Source organism: Urocitellus parryii, chromosome 12 (assembly GCF_045843805.1).
Source record: "Urocitellus parryii isolate mUroPar1 chromosome 12, mUroPar1.hap1, whole genome shotgun sequence".
In the NCBI taxonomy this organism is placed as follows: Eukaryota; Metazoa; Chordata; class Mammalia; order Rodentia; family Sciuridae; genus Urocitellus; species Urocitellus parryii.
In genome coordinates this window covers 56910170-56927691 of record NC_135542.1, presented here as the reverse complement: position 1 = coordinate 56927691, position 17522 = coordinate 56910170, and the positions used below count along the sequence as shown (strand labels likewise).

Here is a 17522-nt window from a genome sequence, read left to right as displayed (position 1 = left end):
TAGGTCATATTTTACGGGCAAGCATTCATGTTGAGGTGCTGAGATGGATCAGCCCAGCTCCTCAGGGAGCTCACCTTCCTGCCCCTTTCCACAGCCCACTGAGCCCCTAAAAGTGGCTCCTAGTCCTGGCCTCCTCCCCCACTCCGCATGCACATTCATACATTTCAAAATAAACAGTTAGTAAAATGCTCTTTTACATAAGGGTAAAATATAGAATCAATGATTTTTTTAAACTTTGTGATTTTTTTTGAACACCCAAAAGCATCCTAAAATTTGTTTAAGTATGTGAAATATACTCCTGATTCTCATTCACAATAGGCTTTAGAAGTAGGATGACTGTACAGAAGATTGTCTCATCCAAACTAAGGTCAAGAATAAAAATCTTTAGGAATGAAGTCATGCTACATTAACTGCTTGAAAATAAAACCCAAAATGAGTTTGTCAAGTTTTACAATTTAAACTATACTGACAAGCTCATTCTATAAATGACCAAGAAAACGGAAAAAGTGGTCTGACCCAAACAGTTTTACTCACTGAGGGAACTCACAAAGTTCAGGTTTTATATCTGGAAAGGTCATTTGTGTCATTAAGCAGCTTCAAAAGCATCCAGGTTGTGCTGGGATTATCCCTTCTAGGGAACAGATACAAGGTGGAGCTAGGGTGCTACATGGGGAAGCCGCTGGATGTGTGTGCTGGTACAACAGAGACTGACACTACACGCTAAAATGCCCAAACTCAGCATCTGGTTAAAGAAAAAAATTCTGAGTTAGGTTGAGAAAAACAGTATAAATATATAATATATATATACAATTAGAGTATATTTATGAATTTTTAAAAATGCACACTTTCTTCCTCTTTCTTCCCACCAAGGCTGAGAGAATATTATATGAAAACTGGAAGTGTGTGCAAAGGATTTAAATTTACACAGAAATGAAGTACTTCTAAATATTTTAATGGAAAAACATAAAAGCACACCTTCAAATTGTTTAAAAAAAAGAAAACAATTCTATACTCCTGTAGATAGTGAATTATAATTTATTATTCTATAATGGACTGTCACAAAAAGTAGAGTGTTTTAGCTCCATTATAAATAAATTCTATGCTATGCAGAAAAAGTTCTTGAGACACCAACGGAAAATATCCTGAGTTTCAGTCGCATGTTTCCTCTATCACAAAAGACAACATATGTGAAATATATATATATATATATTTTTTTTTTAAAGAGAGAGTGAGAGAGGAGAGAGAGAGAGAGAGAGAGAGAGAGAGAGAGAGAGAGAGAATTTTTAATATTTATTTTTTAGTTCTCGGCGGACACAACATCTTTGCTGGTATGTGGTGCTGAGGATCGAACCCGGGCCGCACGCATGCCAGGCGAGCGCGCTACCGCTGAGCCACATCTCCAGCCCCCTATATTTTGTTTTTATATTTGCATTGATTTAATAGCTTTGCATTTTTATACCCAAGGTTTTTAAAAAGTTTATTCTAAATGTAGAGCCATGCTGTGCATTTTCGTTTCATATAGTCTTTCTTGTGCTAAGAGGTGCTGCTAATGAGGACTAGAAGAAAGCCTTTAGTATCGGCCAAACATACCAAACCCCAGATTTATCTTTTTGACACATAGGCCCCTGTGGCAATATAAAATCAGCCAAAAAAGTTGTCATTTTTTTACTATTCTAATTTTTCTCCTTCTATATTCAAATAGGAGGCCAAGAAAGATCAGTTATGAAACCACAGAATGTAGGCAATGTACCTCTAGAAATAACAGCTCCAATGTTCAAATGCAAACAACATCGGCATTAGCTGTCAATTTACCAGCAACTGACACATGAAACAATCATCTCAAACTTGAAACACGTGGTGGGCAAATGGAGAAAATCAGCCATTTGAAACTCAAAGGGAAACAAAGAATGAACAGTTACAGAAAATTACATATAAACAAGTCACTACGCTCTCTTCCATGACTTTAAATAAGTTCTGAGTTTAAAAATGGTAACGTGTTGATATCCAGGTCTGGACTTGTAACTACCAGACAATTTCATTCACAAGTGTTTACTTAACTTAAATACGTTGCCTATTTTATAAGCACTGCTAATGCAAAAAATAAATAGGTGTTAAATGCTCCCTTCTTTTAGATGTGCACATACTAAGGAAGCAAGTAACAGCAAGTAAGGTACCAGTATAAGAATAGCAAAAACTTTTATGTTTATTTTTTGGGGATTGAACCCAGGGCCTCACACATGCCAAGCAAGCACTCTACCACTGAGCCACATCCCCAGCCCTAAGGTGGTGACAATAACTATGATCACTGAGCATGTTCTCTGGCCAGGCTCCACACCAGGTAGACGTGTGCCAGTGCACTTCAAGCCCGTGGAGGGGCTACTGTTAACCTCATTCTACAAGAAGGGAATGGAGGCACCTTGGGCTTTAGAAACTTATCCAAACTCACACAGCTTACAAGTGCTGGAGCAAGAGTTCAAATTCATGAACTCAAAACTCTACAACTGAATTTCTCAACTATCACTATACCCCACTGTCATTCAGGGTATGCTTTATGGAACTATGTCTTCCAAAAATAGGGAAGGCTTTGTAAAAGTGAACAACACACTTGATGTGTGATCTTATTACAGATGTTTCCTAATAGTCCAGGATGAACTATAGATCACTCTTTCTCCCTTCATTCATCCCTTCACAAATATTCCTAACTTAACTATTCCCAGTGGCAGGAAGAGATCTGAACAGTACAGAAAATGATCCCTGTCTCCCTGGCTTTAAGAGTTTAGCAGTAGAGCCTGACAATGAATGGCAAATCCAAAAGGAAGTAGAATAAGGTGGCAATAAGTATAAAAAACAAAAAAGAAAAACAGAAAGTGAATGAATTCATTAAGAGGAAAGTCAGTCTGAGAAGAGGAGGTCAGAAAAGGGCTCATTGAGAACCAGCATTTGAATAAAGACACCAAGGATATGAGAAGTGGCAATCTCTGGCACTTCTTATTAGCATAATAAATCTCCTCATTTCAAGATGTTTATTGCAGCTAAAAGCATATTGATTAATACTTAGCCTTTTGGTTTGTTGTGAAAATTAAATGGGAAATAAAAGGTATAATGCATTTAGCATAGTGCCTGGCTCAGAACAACAACTAAATGAATGCTAGACGGTATTATCATCATCATCATCATTGCTATTGTTTTAATAAAGTCACGGAATAAGATATACAAACTACCTCCAGTCCACTCACCCAGGGAATAAAACTGAATGGCCTATAAGTAAGATGCCTAATAAGCTACAGTTTCTGGAATGGACATAAGACACATTACAATTTAGATCTAGAATACTAAAATACTACTCACAATGGCCTTCTATGACCTTCCGTTGTTATTAACAGCTTTGGTTGTAATTGACATAAACTCACCAACAAGCTGTATAAAGCCCAGTGCCCAAGGCAGGGCGGGTGTGTCTGAGGTGCACAGGGTCAGCTCGCCTCTTCATAGGCTTTGCTTTTTGGCAATCTCACGTCTACTTTTTTTGGCTGCAAGGAAAGTGTTTACTTCTCCTTCTATGAAGAGCTGATTTTCCATAGCTCTGGGGTCGTAAAAGGTCAGCAGTGATGAAAAGGCTTAGGGGAGAGCTCTTGGGTGTTTTGCTTCTGTTATGAATTTCTTCATACCAATGTTGATATACAGAAGACAAGCAATGCATGGAAAATCTGTATTCCAGGTCCAAAAACAGCTTATTCCAGCAAAATTTCCTCAGCTCTCTCCCTAATGATTTAAACATCCATTTCCACTCACTTCTGCAGAAGTACATTCACAGGAAGAGTGAGTGTGAACAGGAGCCCTTTCGAAGCCCCTTCCTTTACCTGGAATGTTGACTGAGCCTTTCTCTCTTCTTTTTACATGTGAGAGGCAGTGGATCCTACAGTCAAACTCCCTTTAGAAAGGTAAGAAGCACTCGATTTGTATTCGCTTAGATTTTTCAATTTCAGACCCTAAAATTACTAAAAAAAAAAAACTAAAAATCTTTGGGCCAAGCAGCCAGATGTAATATATTATTGTGTCAGAACACTTTGGTGTCCTACTTGACTAAATCATTTTCAAAAATATTTTCTCTTAGTGATGGATATGAAGTTCTGTCTTCATGCCACAAAACCACCAATTGCTTTGGAGCATGATCAAGAAGGGTTTTAGACGTTCACTCTACACTGTTCATAGAAAATGTACCTGAAGATCTGAACACAAACCACACTTGCTCCCAATTCACTTTCTTTGATGCGGTGAAGTTGCGCTTACTGTGCTTTCTGGTCATCAATGAACACAAAATTAGCCTGAGAGTTTGGAGCCTAAGTCCTACTGACACTGCTGCGATCTGTAAGGTTCAAGAAGCCAGCCATCTTTACCAAGTGCTTTTGTTATGTTTTCCATTTTTGATAAATACATTATCAATGAGTGATTTCATAGAAAATACCTTAAAGGATTACAGGGTTAGAATCTCTACAGGTCTTTAACGACAGGACTTAATTCTGTGCATACTCTGGGTAAAATGCCATATGTGTTAGAATTCTGGCTGAATGTTACAACAAGTCCCCCCTCAATCTGGTAGGTCTCAAATTCTCAATCAACATTAAAATAGTTTTGAAAACTATGAGCTGTACCTGCTTATCGCTTACTCAGTCCAGGGTACTTATTTTGAAAAACAACAAAAAATAATACCATCCTCATCCAGGGGAGGGAAACACAGGAGTGAAATACAGAATCAAAATGAAAGGCTTTGATTTTTTCCTTTCCAATAAAAATTAAGTAATACCAGAATGATATCTGATTTTTAAAACAGACTATTTAAAAAAGCTTTTTAGATTCCTAACAAAATTACAGTTTCCATAGATCCTCTTCTCCCCCACTGCTGTATCTCAGTGTTTTGGTCAAATTTTTTGCTGCTGTGACCAAAGAACTATTTTAGAGGAGGAAAAGTTTACTCAGTGCTCACAGTTTCAGAGGTTTAGTCCATGGTCAGCTGACTCTATACTTCTGAGACAGAGGTGAGGAGAATATCATGGTGGAAGAACACAGCAGAGGGAAGCAGTTCAGGAGATGGCACCAGATAGCAGAGAGAGAATTCTGCTCATAGGAACCCAAAGGCAGGGCTCCAGGGAGCCACTTCCTACAGCCACACCCTATCTGCCTTCAGTTACCAACCACTTAATCCCTAACAGGGGATTAATGCACTGATTAGGTCTGACCTCCCTAGTTAGTATCACACCTGCATCCCTTCTTGTTCTACCCTCAAATTCTTCCTTACTTAACTCTATGTTTTACTTCTCTCATGAGGTTTATCACTCTAACATCTTATATCTCTTACGCATCATCAGTTTACTGCCTCCAAGAAATCAGGGACATTTTTTGTGTTATTGCTGTTCAGTGGCATAGCCCCAGTACTTAGGACAGTGGCTGGCACATCATTAACAATAAGTATTTGTGGGGTATATGAATGAATGAGAATGCCTTTCAAAGATCAGGACTTGGGAAATGTTTTCCGCAAAGTTTGGAAGCCCACCTCACCATGACGGTCAAGCAGGGCAAACAGTGGAGGAAAAGATGCCCAACTTTGTGGGCATCTTTTGTGGTGCCCCATCGTGTGGCTGGGTGACCACAGGGTCCCTTTGAGACCAACATGGTCACTTTATCACAGGAATGGGGAGCTGGAGGGCACTCTAAAACTCAAAGACAGGTTTATCCCAACTCTACTGGGGTCAAACTCTCATTCAACTGCACACAATAAAGGGGAGGGCACAGTCACTTCCAGCCAAGTGCAGGATAGAAGGGGACATGTGTCAGAAGTGTCACAAAATCAGAGACCAAGGGGCAGACATGGTGACCCTTGGGAATCCGACTGTTCCTCTCTTCCACTCACACACATTCTGCTGATAATGAGAAAACCATCCCCAGACTCAGCTTATGAACACAATGGCAAATATCTCCTATGGATTAAAATTCCATGACACCAGGAAAAAGCAAAGAGCAAAAGAACTGGGGATTTTTTCAAACAAGTGGATGTGGCAAGATGGGGTACAAGGTAGTGAAAGGAGTGAGAACTGAAAAACTTCCTTTTTATCCACAATATAAAAGCTCTGGCCAGAGGGTGTATAATGGTTTGGATGTGAGGTGTCCCCTAAAAGCTCACACAAGAGACAATGCAAGAAGGTTTGGAGGAGAAAGGATTGGGCTGTAAGAGTCTTAACCCAATCAGTGATTTAATCCCCTGGTAGGGATTAACTGAGTGGTAACTGAAGTGGTAGGGAGTGGCTGGAGGAAGTGGGCATTGGGGCATGGCTTTGGGTATGTATTTGTATGTGCCAAGTGAACTCTCTCCCTGCTTCCTGGTCTTCATGTGAGGTGCTTGCCTCCGCCAAACTCTTCTGCCATGAGGTCCTGCCTCACCTTGAGTCCCGAGGGATGGAGCCAGCCTCCTATGGACCTAGGCCTCTGAAATCCAAATAAACATTTCCTCCTCTACAATTATGCTGGTTGGGTCCTTTAGTCACAGCAGAAAAAAAAAAGCCAACTAAAACAGGATGAAAAGAAGGTGGCAGGAGGAGATGAACTACAACTGAGAGATGTCCCATGAACACAGAAGAGGACCTCGATCCAAAGCCTCCCGTTGCCACATGTTTTCCTGGCATCCAACTCTGGGGTTGGAGAAAAATAACTAACCATTTTATTATATATGGTATGTCACATCCTATACTTAATTGTATCCACAAGTGCAACAATGTCATATTCTTTAAACACATAGTTATCTTACATGTACTATTTATTTATGTGTCCCCGATTCCTCTCCTGGAATGCAGACTCCCTATGGACAAGAACTGTGTGTGTTCTGCCCTTAGAACTGTGCCTGGCCCCAGACACACTCAGCTAATGTTTCAGTGAATAAATAAAATGATAACAAGAACTCACCAACCTACTTCTTCCCACATCACTAGAACTCTAGTACACTGTTTTTTATCTCATGTGGGAGAACCAAGGTATTTCTGCTTCCCACCCCATGTACTGTTACCAGGAGCAAGGGAAAAGGAGGACCCCATGGTACCTCTAATGTTTCTGTAGAACTTGTTGTGCTAATTCAGATTGTTCAGGATGACAGAATTTGCCCTTCTATTGTCCAAGGCATGGGGAATCAGGGAGGGACCTCTCTCCTTTCAGCTATGTTGGGTTCTTCATCTTGTTGGAGCAGGACATGCCAGCCCTTGCACTAACAGTGCTTCAGCCAGTCTCATCAGAGGCTTGGAGGGAAGCTGGCGATCGGGGTATGTGATAAGGGTGCCAGCCACTAGTCAGTGTTAATTCAAGTACTGCGCACATCAGCTCCATTCCTAAAGGCTGATCACATGAGCTGGCTTTGTCCTACACCAAAGCCAGGGGTAGAATCAGGACATAGTACTGCTGCCATAAGCTTCAGACTAAGTCCAACGAAAGAAAATTTGGACCAATTTAGTACACTAGACCAAGCCCATAAAAAGCAAAATGCTTGCAGAACTTTTTCAAGAAAGAGGATAGCATGCTTAATAATTAGGAAGATTTCTAGTTATATTACCATATATCAGCATAATATACTAAATTACCTATTTTATTTACTCATAAAATTGTCCAGTTTTTGGAATAAGATACAGACCAAGTATCAAAGAGAGAATGCTCAATGAGTTAAGTAATTTATAAAGCATTAGAAGGTTTCTAAAGACACATTTTTAAATCCAAGTCTTTGCCAAGTACATGACCAACAAAATTAGAACTGTAACTAAATTAGAGAGATTATATAACTCTTGGGCTGCAGAAATCAATGTTTAGAAAGTTACAGAAGAAAAATCAGTTGAGTACAAAAGACAAAATAAATATGGATATATTTATGTTTGGTGTATTCATCTGGAACAATAGCTTTGATTCGTGAGCACTGGACGTGACTCATTTTTTTCTGAATATAGTTTTTCATGGCACAAGAGCCAGCCATTGTATCTTGGATCACTTCTCAGAGAGGGAAGACTTTATTACCCATCATTGAGAGCTAAGTGAAGAAGCAAAGTGGCCTCTCAGGAATGTGGGGACTGCAGATCTGTTTTACTGGTCACCCAGATAGGCTAGCACCCTCCTCAGCTGGGGAACAGTGTGCTCTTCAGAAGCACGTGTGCATTCACGCGAGGTCTTTTCTAAAAGCTCTACTCTCGGGCGCTAAATATAAACAACATAAAACGTGAACCACCGAAGCATGGATTCCTTGTAAATCTCTCATCGCCCACATTACTGTGATGCTTCCCTCTATTTCCCAACTTCTGATTCCTTCCAAATCTCTCGATCTGTTTGCTCTAACCCCTCCCTGCACTATCTCTCTTCCATTTGAAGCCAAATCTGGCCTCCATGTTTTGTCTGCTCAGCAGGAGAGCAATTTCAACAATCTCCTGCTTTTTATAAGATCAGTTTATTCCTCCCAATATAATAATTGTTTTCAGCTGAACCTGGTCGCTGGCCCTTGGCATGGTTTCACTGTGGTACTAGCAAGGAAAGCAGACACATCCTGTTGCAGTATTTTTTTTTTTTTTTTTTTTTTAGAGCAAAGACTCTGGGTACTATTGTAGACCTAGAACAGAACTTTTGCAATGTACTTCTTTTAAAATGTAGTTGGATTTCAATCAACTAGATTCTCAAAAGATGGACTGAGTGACAATTGTGGGAATATTCTCAGTATACTTTTTTAAAAGATTCAGATAAATTACTCCTCCATTTATCAAATTGGAACAAGTCATCAAGAAAACAACTCTCAAGATCAGTGTTGTATCCCTGCAAACATAGAGACTGCAAAGGGAAAGCAACAGTGCTAGCTCAATATCTTTCAACATATTTAGAGCTTTCAGTGATCATAAATACTAACAGGTAAGAAAAATATAGTAGCTTAGAGGTAAGGATATTAGAGGAATAATTCTAGAAAATCTCTGCACAAATGGTACAGAGAAATCAAACGAGACATCACTTTTAAGAAACAGAATGATCAAGATGGTCTACATGAAGTGCAATTAAAACAGGCAGGGTCTAAGGGGGTGACAGGGAAGGTGCCACCATGTACCTTCAGGTTTTTAACATGCACAGAAAAGCATCGGCTCCTGCATATTTCGATTCATTAATTTAGTACCATTATTGAAACCACCTGTGAGTGTCTTTGGCACCGTCACTTTGCGTTATCCAGTCTGTAAATCCCGGCAACTCCTGAGTTGTGCTTTCCAGCATATGTCACCTTGCTACCTATAAGCTTCAAGGCCTTGAATTACGAGCACCTCTTAGAGTCTCAGTCTTGACCTGTTTAAATGGAAAACAGTCTCCTGTCTGCTTTATCACACAGCAGCAATACGATTTTGTATGGTTTATCTTACCTTCACATGTGCGGCCGTCCGAAGAAATGGAGAAGCCCTGCTCACAGGCACAGTGGAAGGAACCATCTGTGTTTAGACACTCCCCGTGAGGCCCACAGAGCCCTGGCTGTTCACACTCATTAATATCTGTAATTTAAAAGAGAGTTTCAAATGCTTGCGGGGGAAAAAAAAAGCTCTTCTGTTTTTGTATCAGATATACAATAAGGAAAAGCTATTTTAAATGGTCAGACATTTATTTTGCAGTCCAAGTATAGCATTTGTCCATCGAAGAAGCCACAGGACAAGCTGAATTGTTAAGAGAGAGAAACTATTTAGGATGAGCCATGTGTAATAGCCAATGTTCAACCTTTCAACCTACAAAAATAGCCATGTCAAAGATTAGACCCAAAGCTACCCTTGTTTTAGGCATACTGGAGGTGCAAGGAATTCCCAACAGAATAAAATGTTGAGAAATAGTTTTCATCTGTGAATGCTGTGCTCTCTTCCTCTGCCCACACACATCTCTGTTATAGTCTGTCACATCTGGCCTCTCCAACCCTAGAATGTGGACTTCTTAAAGGCAGGGATGACTGTGTCTTAAGTATAGTTTTTGGTTCATAAATATCCCTTCCAAATGTCCACTGAATGTATAAATGAAATAGAATCTAATATGTATTTCATTTAAAATGGGTAATAGAAATAAAATTAAAAAAAGAAAAAGGAGGAGGCAGCCTTTTGGAACAGGGAAGCTTCAGTTATGCATGAGTCTGTGACAACGAAATTAGTGAGTGATGTTTTTTAACATAGTGCTACACATGACAAAGTGGTACCAATTATCATGAAGACTCATGACCAGATTGTGCTATAGATAAACCTGTGGGGCCATCTTACATTCTGTTTATTGCCCAGGGTCATGAAGCACTCCTAATCACTGATAACACACAGGGTATTCAGCAAGTGAAATGTTCTTTCAAACCAGTTCTAGTTATGTTGACTAACAGCGCCCAAGATGACAGCACAGAGGACCCAGAGGGTGGCTGACCTATTCATAATGGTACTGATGCATGCAACGGCCTGTTTGCACTCTGCTCAAATTCCTGGTTTACTCGTCCGCATCCCTCATTATTCTGTTCTCTCCTTGAGAAGGACTGCATATCTTAACTCAAGGATGAGGATGGCCTAATCCTTGGTACTGTACATTGATAGTGTCTTATGGATGTTTGTCCACCACAAAAGTTCTCAATTATGTTCATTGCCTACGAATTGAACAATTGGTTAAATTTCTTTAAGCTAATTGAGATCATAAAAATGGTCACATGTCATCATCATCCAGTCTGTAGATCCACTAAGATCATTTTCCTGAAGTCTCCTAGGCCCTCTTTAATAGCCTCTTAAAGAGGGCTTCAATATACCATCTCAGAAGTCCATCTTTTATTCAATTAAAATATGCTCTTAGTGCTTCGTATGAGCAGGATAAGTAGGAAGGGGCCATTGCCCATCATGAAGCTCACAACAGAACTGGGGAGGTCCCTGTAAAACTCCAAAGCTTACTGGGGACAGGGAAATGGTACAGAGTTCTTCCTAGTGACTTTGAGAACATGCTGAGCCACCAATCATATGGTTCTCTTCCTCAATGAAGTCACCTCTTTCTGTTCATTCAGGATCCCCTGAGCTTACCCTTGTTACCTTGCTGATTTCACTGTGCAACAGAAACTGGCAAGTATTGATTTATCCTCCCCACCCCCACCCAAACCCCTCGCCAGTAATTCTAACCTCTTTACCCTTCATGTACCATATAACTCAGACTATTTGGCCTATTCATTGCTGAACATAAAAAACCAGGCATGAATTAATCATATTTTCTTAACAACTCTCTATTTTTGTTACTGTCAATATTTTTCAGATATTTCAAGGAAGAGCGATGAATCATTTTCTACTTAATTATTTCTCAATACAACTTCACCCTGTGAAACGCTTCACTTCTTTTATAAAATCTCTGATATGTCCATGTTTGTACTCTACCTAGAGTCTGGGAAGAAGTTAGATTGGCAACCTGAACCTCCTTTTAGGCTTCAATTCCTCTCTCTCCAACCTGATGCCTAGAGTTACTTCAATCTGAGCAGGAAGGTGTCAGAAAGTACTACTGGCCTGAGAATCAACTTAAATCCACGTCCATCTTGGGGAGATCTGGCAATTTCCCAAGCCTTCCTTTTTATTTTATCCTAAGCCTCAATGTGGTCCTTCAAAAGCTTACCCACTTTAAAACTCTGCATGGGGAATATTGTGTACAAAGTTCTTGCTTCAAAAGAAGTCACTGATTAACAAATAACTGTCTAAAAAGTTTGATGACAGGAACTGAAGATGAATTCCCAGACTTTTTTCCAGGAAACTGCTAAGAAAGAACAACATGAATATCTGGAACTAGAGAGACATATGCATTCAATTTGGATTGTACTTATTGAGGCATTTTTAAACTATGCTGCTAGTAACTCCAAGCTGAAAGCCAGACGATATTTAAGTTGGGTTTCTTTCATGGGTCCGAGATTCCACAGAAATTCACAATTTGGCATGTGTAAGTCAAAACATGAAACTGAAGCGTGTTCCGAATCTCAAATATATCCTGCCACATTCCTAAAGAGGCTATTAACAAGGAATTTCCATACGTCTACATACCATCATTAGTTTTGTGAGGCGAAATTTTCAACTGAAAGTGTCTCCCTGAATACAGGACTATCTTCAGAATATATAGTTTATGTCTATCAAATGTGGTTACTCAAAGATTTCCCATGATTGAGGATGGGGGAGTAGCTAAGTGGTAGAGTGCTTGCCCAGCATGCCTGAGGCTCTGGGTCCCACCCCAGCACTGCAGAAAAATGCTATGTCCTGTGGTTATAGCATCACCATCAATTATGTTTTCAGCATTAAAACAAACTATCAGTACCTATCTACAGAATGCTGACGTGATCCTGGGATTAGAGCAAAGTAGGCTACTAACTTCAAGAAGAGTGAGAAATCAACTGTCGTCTCCAGTAATAGAGCCCAAAGTGATCATTCAAAGTAAGGTGAGTGTGTGTGCCCTCACAATCAGCCTTAGACAGGGGAATGACAGAGTCATACACATTATCCTTTAAACAGCACTGAGACCTGCTTCATACCTATCATTTATTTGGACTTATACTTCTCAAACAGACATAGTAATTTATTCTGGAAAACAGAAATAAACGTGACAGAGAATTAAGTCAATTTAGTAATGATTGGTAGTCAATAAAGCCCTGAATATTTGGAGCAGTCACATATTTGAGATTTGATATCAAACCACAGACACTTAAGTTGTGCTGCTGTGATCTTATTCGTTCCCTGTGTCTACTATACTGTTTTTAGGGAGAGTAATTTTTTTTTTATTTTAGCAATACAACTTTTTTAAAAAACTTACATAGCAGTCAGGTTCATCCTGACAAACGCATACATGCATGAGAATTGATTTCAGTTCATGATCCCTCCCTCTCCCTTCCCTTTCCCTCTCCTACTCTCCTTCCTCTGCTCTACTAGACTTCCTTTTACTCATCTATTAATTTATATTTGATCGGTTCTTTATGTTATTCTATCCTTCCCTCCTCCTCTTCTTTATTTTTTCTAGATTCTGCATATGACAGAAAACATTCCACCTCTGAGTTTTGGAGTTTGGCTAATTTCACTTAGCATGATATTCTCCATGTCTATCCATTTACCAGCAAATGCCATAATTTCATTCTTTTTATATCATAATTTCTTAGTCCGTTTATCTATTGACAGGCTTGTGGGTTGATTCCATAATTCAGCTATTGTGAGTTGCAAAGCTATAAACATTGTTGTAGCCATTTCACTATAATATGCCAATTTTAGATCTTTGGGGAAAATACCAAGGAGTGGGATAGCTGGGCCACATGGTTTTTCTCATTCCTTGGTATCTCACTCCTAGGGAACCATCCCTCGGTTTCTGAGCAATCTCCAAAGTGCTTTCCAGAGCAGTTGCACTAGTCTGCAGTCCCACCATCAATGTGCAAGTGTACCTTGTCCCCCATAACCTCCCCAGAATTTATTGTTGTTCATATTCTTGATCATTGCCATTCTGGCTAGAGTGAGATGAAATCTTAGGGTAGTTCTAATTGGAAGAGTAAATGTTGATAGCATTTTGAAAAAATATAAAATCCTGTTCTTCATAATTTCAACCAAATTATAATAAAGCAAGGGAATGCTGAATAAAAACAGGGAACAGGAAAGGCACAGACAAATATTACCACTCTGAGACAAAATGAAATATGTCCATGAAAGACATAAAAAAGCTAGAAAGATAGTCAAGAATCAAGTACCAAGGTTGGTTCACAGAAGGAACAGAAAAAAGACAGGTGATCTCAGAACCAGGCAAAGCCAGGTGTGGTTCTGACATGCTGGTCAACACGATACAGTAAAAAGCCAGAACTTCCAGTACTTGATGTGAACTCAAGAAGTACACCTCAATAATACAAACTGGCAAAGATCACTTATATATGAAAGAAGACATAAAACCACAGACTATCACCAGGAAACACTGCAGAACCAAACTATGTCAATAATGACAGAGAGAGAGAGAGAGAGAGAGAGAGAGGGGAGAGAGAGAGAGAGAGAGAGAGAGAGAGAGAGAGAGAGAGAGAGAGATACCTTGACATCCTTTATTGTCACTTAGGTGGAATCCCTCTGGGCAAGCACAGTCATAGGACCCTTGGGTGTTAATGCAGTCTCCTCCCTGGCACACACTCTTGTCCTCCAGACATTCGTTGATATCTATAAACCCGGTGAAAAAGTGTAAAAGACAAAATGAACTGTATATAAGAAACAGACATTTTTCTTATCTTTACACACCAAAATCATACAAATACGTATTATTTTATATCATTTATAGGGCACATGTGATTTTAAATGGATCAGACTTTTTAACTTTTGGAGTTTTGTTTTTAAAACGAAACATCTTGAAAGGACTTTACCACTGAACGAGACACAAAAGTTTTAGACAACAACTGTGATCAACAGGTTGCAGGTGGTGCTCAGTGGTGGAGCACTTGCCTAGCACGTACAAGGCTGTGGACTCAGACTCAGCATGACACACACAAAAAAGGTGGGGTGTGTGTGATAAAAATGTAACTAACTCGAAGAAGAAAAAAAAATCAATCAAATATTTTCAACAAACAATTTATTTGCTAATGTTCTTGGTGATGGTAGAGAATAAAAATATTTTTAAAACATATTGCTAACTTACATTTTAAGCATACCTAACATACTTGATCTATTTCTATAATGTCCTGCATTATGCACTATAGGAAATATTTTAGAGTACTTGGCAAGGTCCCTGACTACAAAGAGAAATATATATGTATCTTTTTTAAGTGAACACAAAAACATCTTAAATTACTTTATAAGCCCCAAACAATTTAACATACTAAGAACTGTCATAAACTATAATTATTTGACAATCATAGTAATTTTAGGGGTCACTGAATTTAGAGAAAAGATATTATAATGGTTTAAAAAAAAAGGCTTCCTGTAACAGAGGGAATTTACTTGGAATCTTGACAGCAGGTAGAATACAGAGGAGGGAAGAAGAGGGACTATTGGAGAAAGAGGAACCATCAAGCATCAAGATCAAAACCTAGCTGTCACTCAGGGGCTATCAAAACAGACTCAGGGTTGCCTAGATTCCTTTTTAGTATATATTCTCACAGCACATGTACAACTAAGAGTGATTTGTAAAAGCATCGAGCTCTGGCTGGGAGCATGCGAGACAATTAAAGATGCCACTCAGGTCAGGTGGGTCTTCCTCCAGGGCTGTTCATTACTACATTTACTCCTAGTCAGAGCTCATGACTCCTAACACACTTTATGAGTCCCCCTCTGGTGTGTCTGTGCAGGATTTAAACAATTAGCACTGAAGAAAGCTAAGGAGGAAAACTTTGTTTTCTCAGAATTTGGCACTTTATGGCATTTCTTGCAAATAATAATGATTGCTACTAACACAGAACGGTTCCAGGAAGAAGTAAGTACAGAGGCTGTTTCATTATCCTGCTGTCTTGTTCAAGTATGGGGACAATAAATTCAAGTTTCCTCTCTGAACCAAATCACCAGTTAACTGGCTTCTGTATCATTTACTGGGCAAAAAAAGAGTGCCTTATCATTTCATTCAATCAAAACAAAAACAAGTTAATACACAGATTTAAAATGTTCAGAATACGCTTCCTAAAACATAACAGAGTTGACATGGCTGTCTCAACTAAAGCAAATTATTGCTTTTTGTTTAATGTGTTTTTTTTTTTAAATCTCACTAAAGTGTAATTTCCATATGATAAGTGCATTTACTTTAAGAGTCTAGTTCAATGAGTTTTAAGGTGTGTACACCTTGTGTGTACAATATTGGGTATACTCCTTATGGATGCCTCCACTGAAGTCAGGGTACAGGCATGTCAACCACTCTTGCAGGGTCCCTCTTGTCCCTTTTGTGTTTGCCATCTTCAATTCAGCATAACATTTCTGAGATTCATCCAAGCTGATGAGAGTTTTGACAGTTCTTTCTTCTTCATTGCTGAGTAATTTTTCATTGTAAGAATATACCACAATTGTTCACCCCTTTGCCTTTTGATAAGCATTTGGATTGTGCCCATTTTGGTCACTATGAATAAAGATTCTATAAATACCTGTGTATGACTTTGCATGAACGTACATTTTCATTTTCCTTGAGTAATCACCCAGGAATAGAATGGCTGTTTCTTGCAGTAGGTTTATATTCAATTTTTTAAAAAACTGCTTTCTAAACAGACTGCACCATCTTACATTCCACTGCTGTGTATGAGATCCCACAATTGTTCCACATTAATTCTATAGCTCCAAAACTACTCTAATGGTAACATAATAAGTGAACAGCTTTTATATGGACCTTGCTTCTTTGCCCCTTAGGAAATGCAGATAAAGGGAGAAGAGTCGCATTTGATCATTGGCATCATTCAAAAATGATCACAGAGAATCTGAAGAATATGCACTTCAGCAACAAGAGAAATGTTGCATAATCTAGATATTTGCTGCAGCATACAGAAGCAGATCAGTTCTGTTCATGCTACTTTAATTTGATTTACATTCATTTCCCCAAAGCTAAGAGAAACTGTGAATGAGAAGGGAAAAGCAACATTATTTTAAGTGTTTATAAATTATTGTATAGATTCTTTTTTTTTTTTTTTTTGGTACTAGGGATTGAATCCAAGGGCATTTAACCAACTGAGCCACATCCTGAGCCCTTTTTATTTTTTATTTTGAATCAGGGTCTCACTAGGTTGCTTACAGCCTTGCTAAATTGCTGAGGCCAGCTTTGAAGTACCAATCCTCCTGTCTCAGCCTCCCAAACCACCGGGATTACAGGCACGTACCATTGCACCAGCAAAATTATTGTAGAAATTCTTAAACTCTGTATCTTCTATTAGAGTATGAGAGTCAGGTTTAGTCTAAAAAATTTTTTTTTTACCCAAAATCTTTATCTACCTTCAAAGCAAAAACAAAGAGAACCCAATGCAGTACTGTTCTGCACTGTCACCTTGTATGGTCCTCCCAGGAACTGAGGGATAGGTCTTAAGGAAAGCAACAGTGAGTCTGATCTCTCTACTGTTTCTTCAGAGGACCAGTAACCTCCACCTTGCTAAATGTTGGTCGTCCTCTTACCTAGCATCACCGTCTCCCCTCCTTGAAACGCTTTCTCTTCTTGGATTCTGGATTTTCTTTTTCCATTTGTCACTTCTCCCTCAGTCTCCTTTGCTGGTTGTTATCTATTTCCTTATTTCTAAGAGTTGTGAACCTGTCCATGGTTTTAAATATGGTCTATATGCTGAGGACTCCCAGCACACACCTCAACCCTGAATCCCATTGTTTTAGATATTGTCATTTGAATATTCATATTAGGCACTGAAAAGCCTAAACTACAAGTGTTCATGGGGAGCCCCTAATCTCATCCACCAAGCCTGCTCCTTGGGGCCTTTGCATTTGCTATTCTTTTCAATGTAATGTTCTTCCTATTAATAATCAAATGCCATGGACTTGGGGAAGCCTCTAATTGCCTCTTTATTCAAAATCACCACCCTCCTC

At 39.1% G+C, this 17522-nt stretch overlaps 1 protein-coding gene across 5 annotated transcripts in view; it reads right to left on the bottom strand.

Annotated features, from left to right (window-relative positions):
- The window catches only part of Ltbp1 (latent transforming growth factor beta binding protein 1), a 389989-nt gene that overhangs the window by 60593 nt on the left and 311874 nt on the right, over positions 1–17522 (bottom strand). For all 5 annotated transcript variants that reach the window (XM_026395397.2, XM_077791690.1, XM_026395561.2 and 2 more), the window contains 2 exons: positions 14067–14189; positions 9411–9536 (listed from right to left, as the gene is read on the bottom strand). In XM_026395397.2, coding sequence (XP_026251182.2) covers positions 9411–9536; positions 14067–14189 — 249 coding nt within the window. The remainder of the gene's footprint in view (positions 1–9410; positions 9537–14066; positions 14190–17522) is intronic.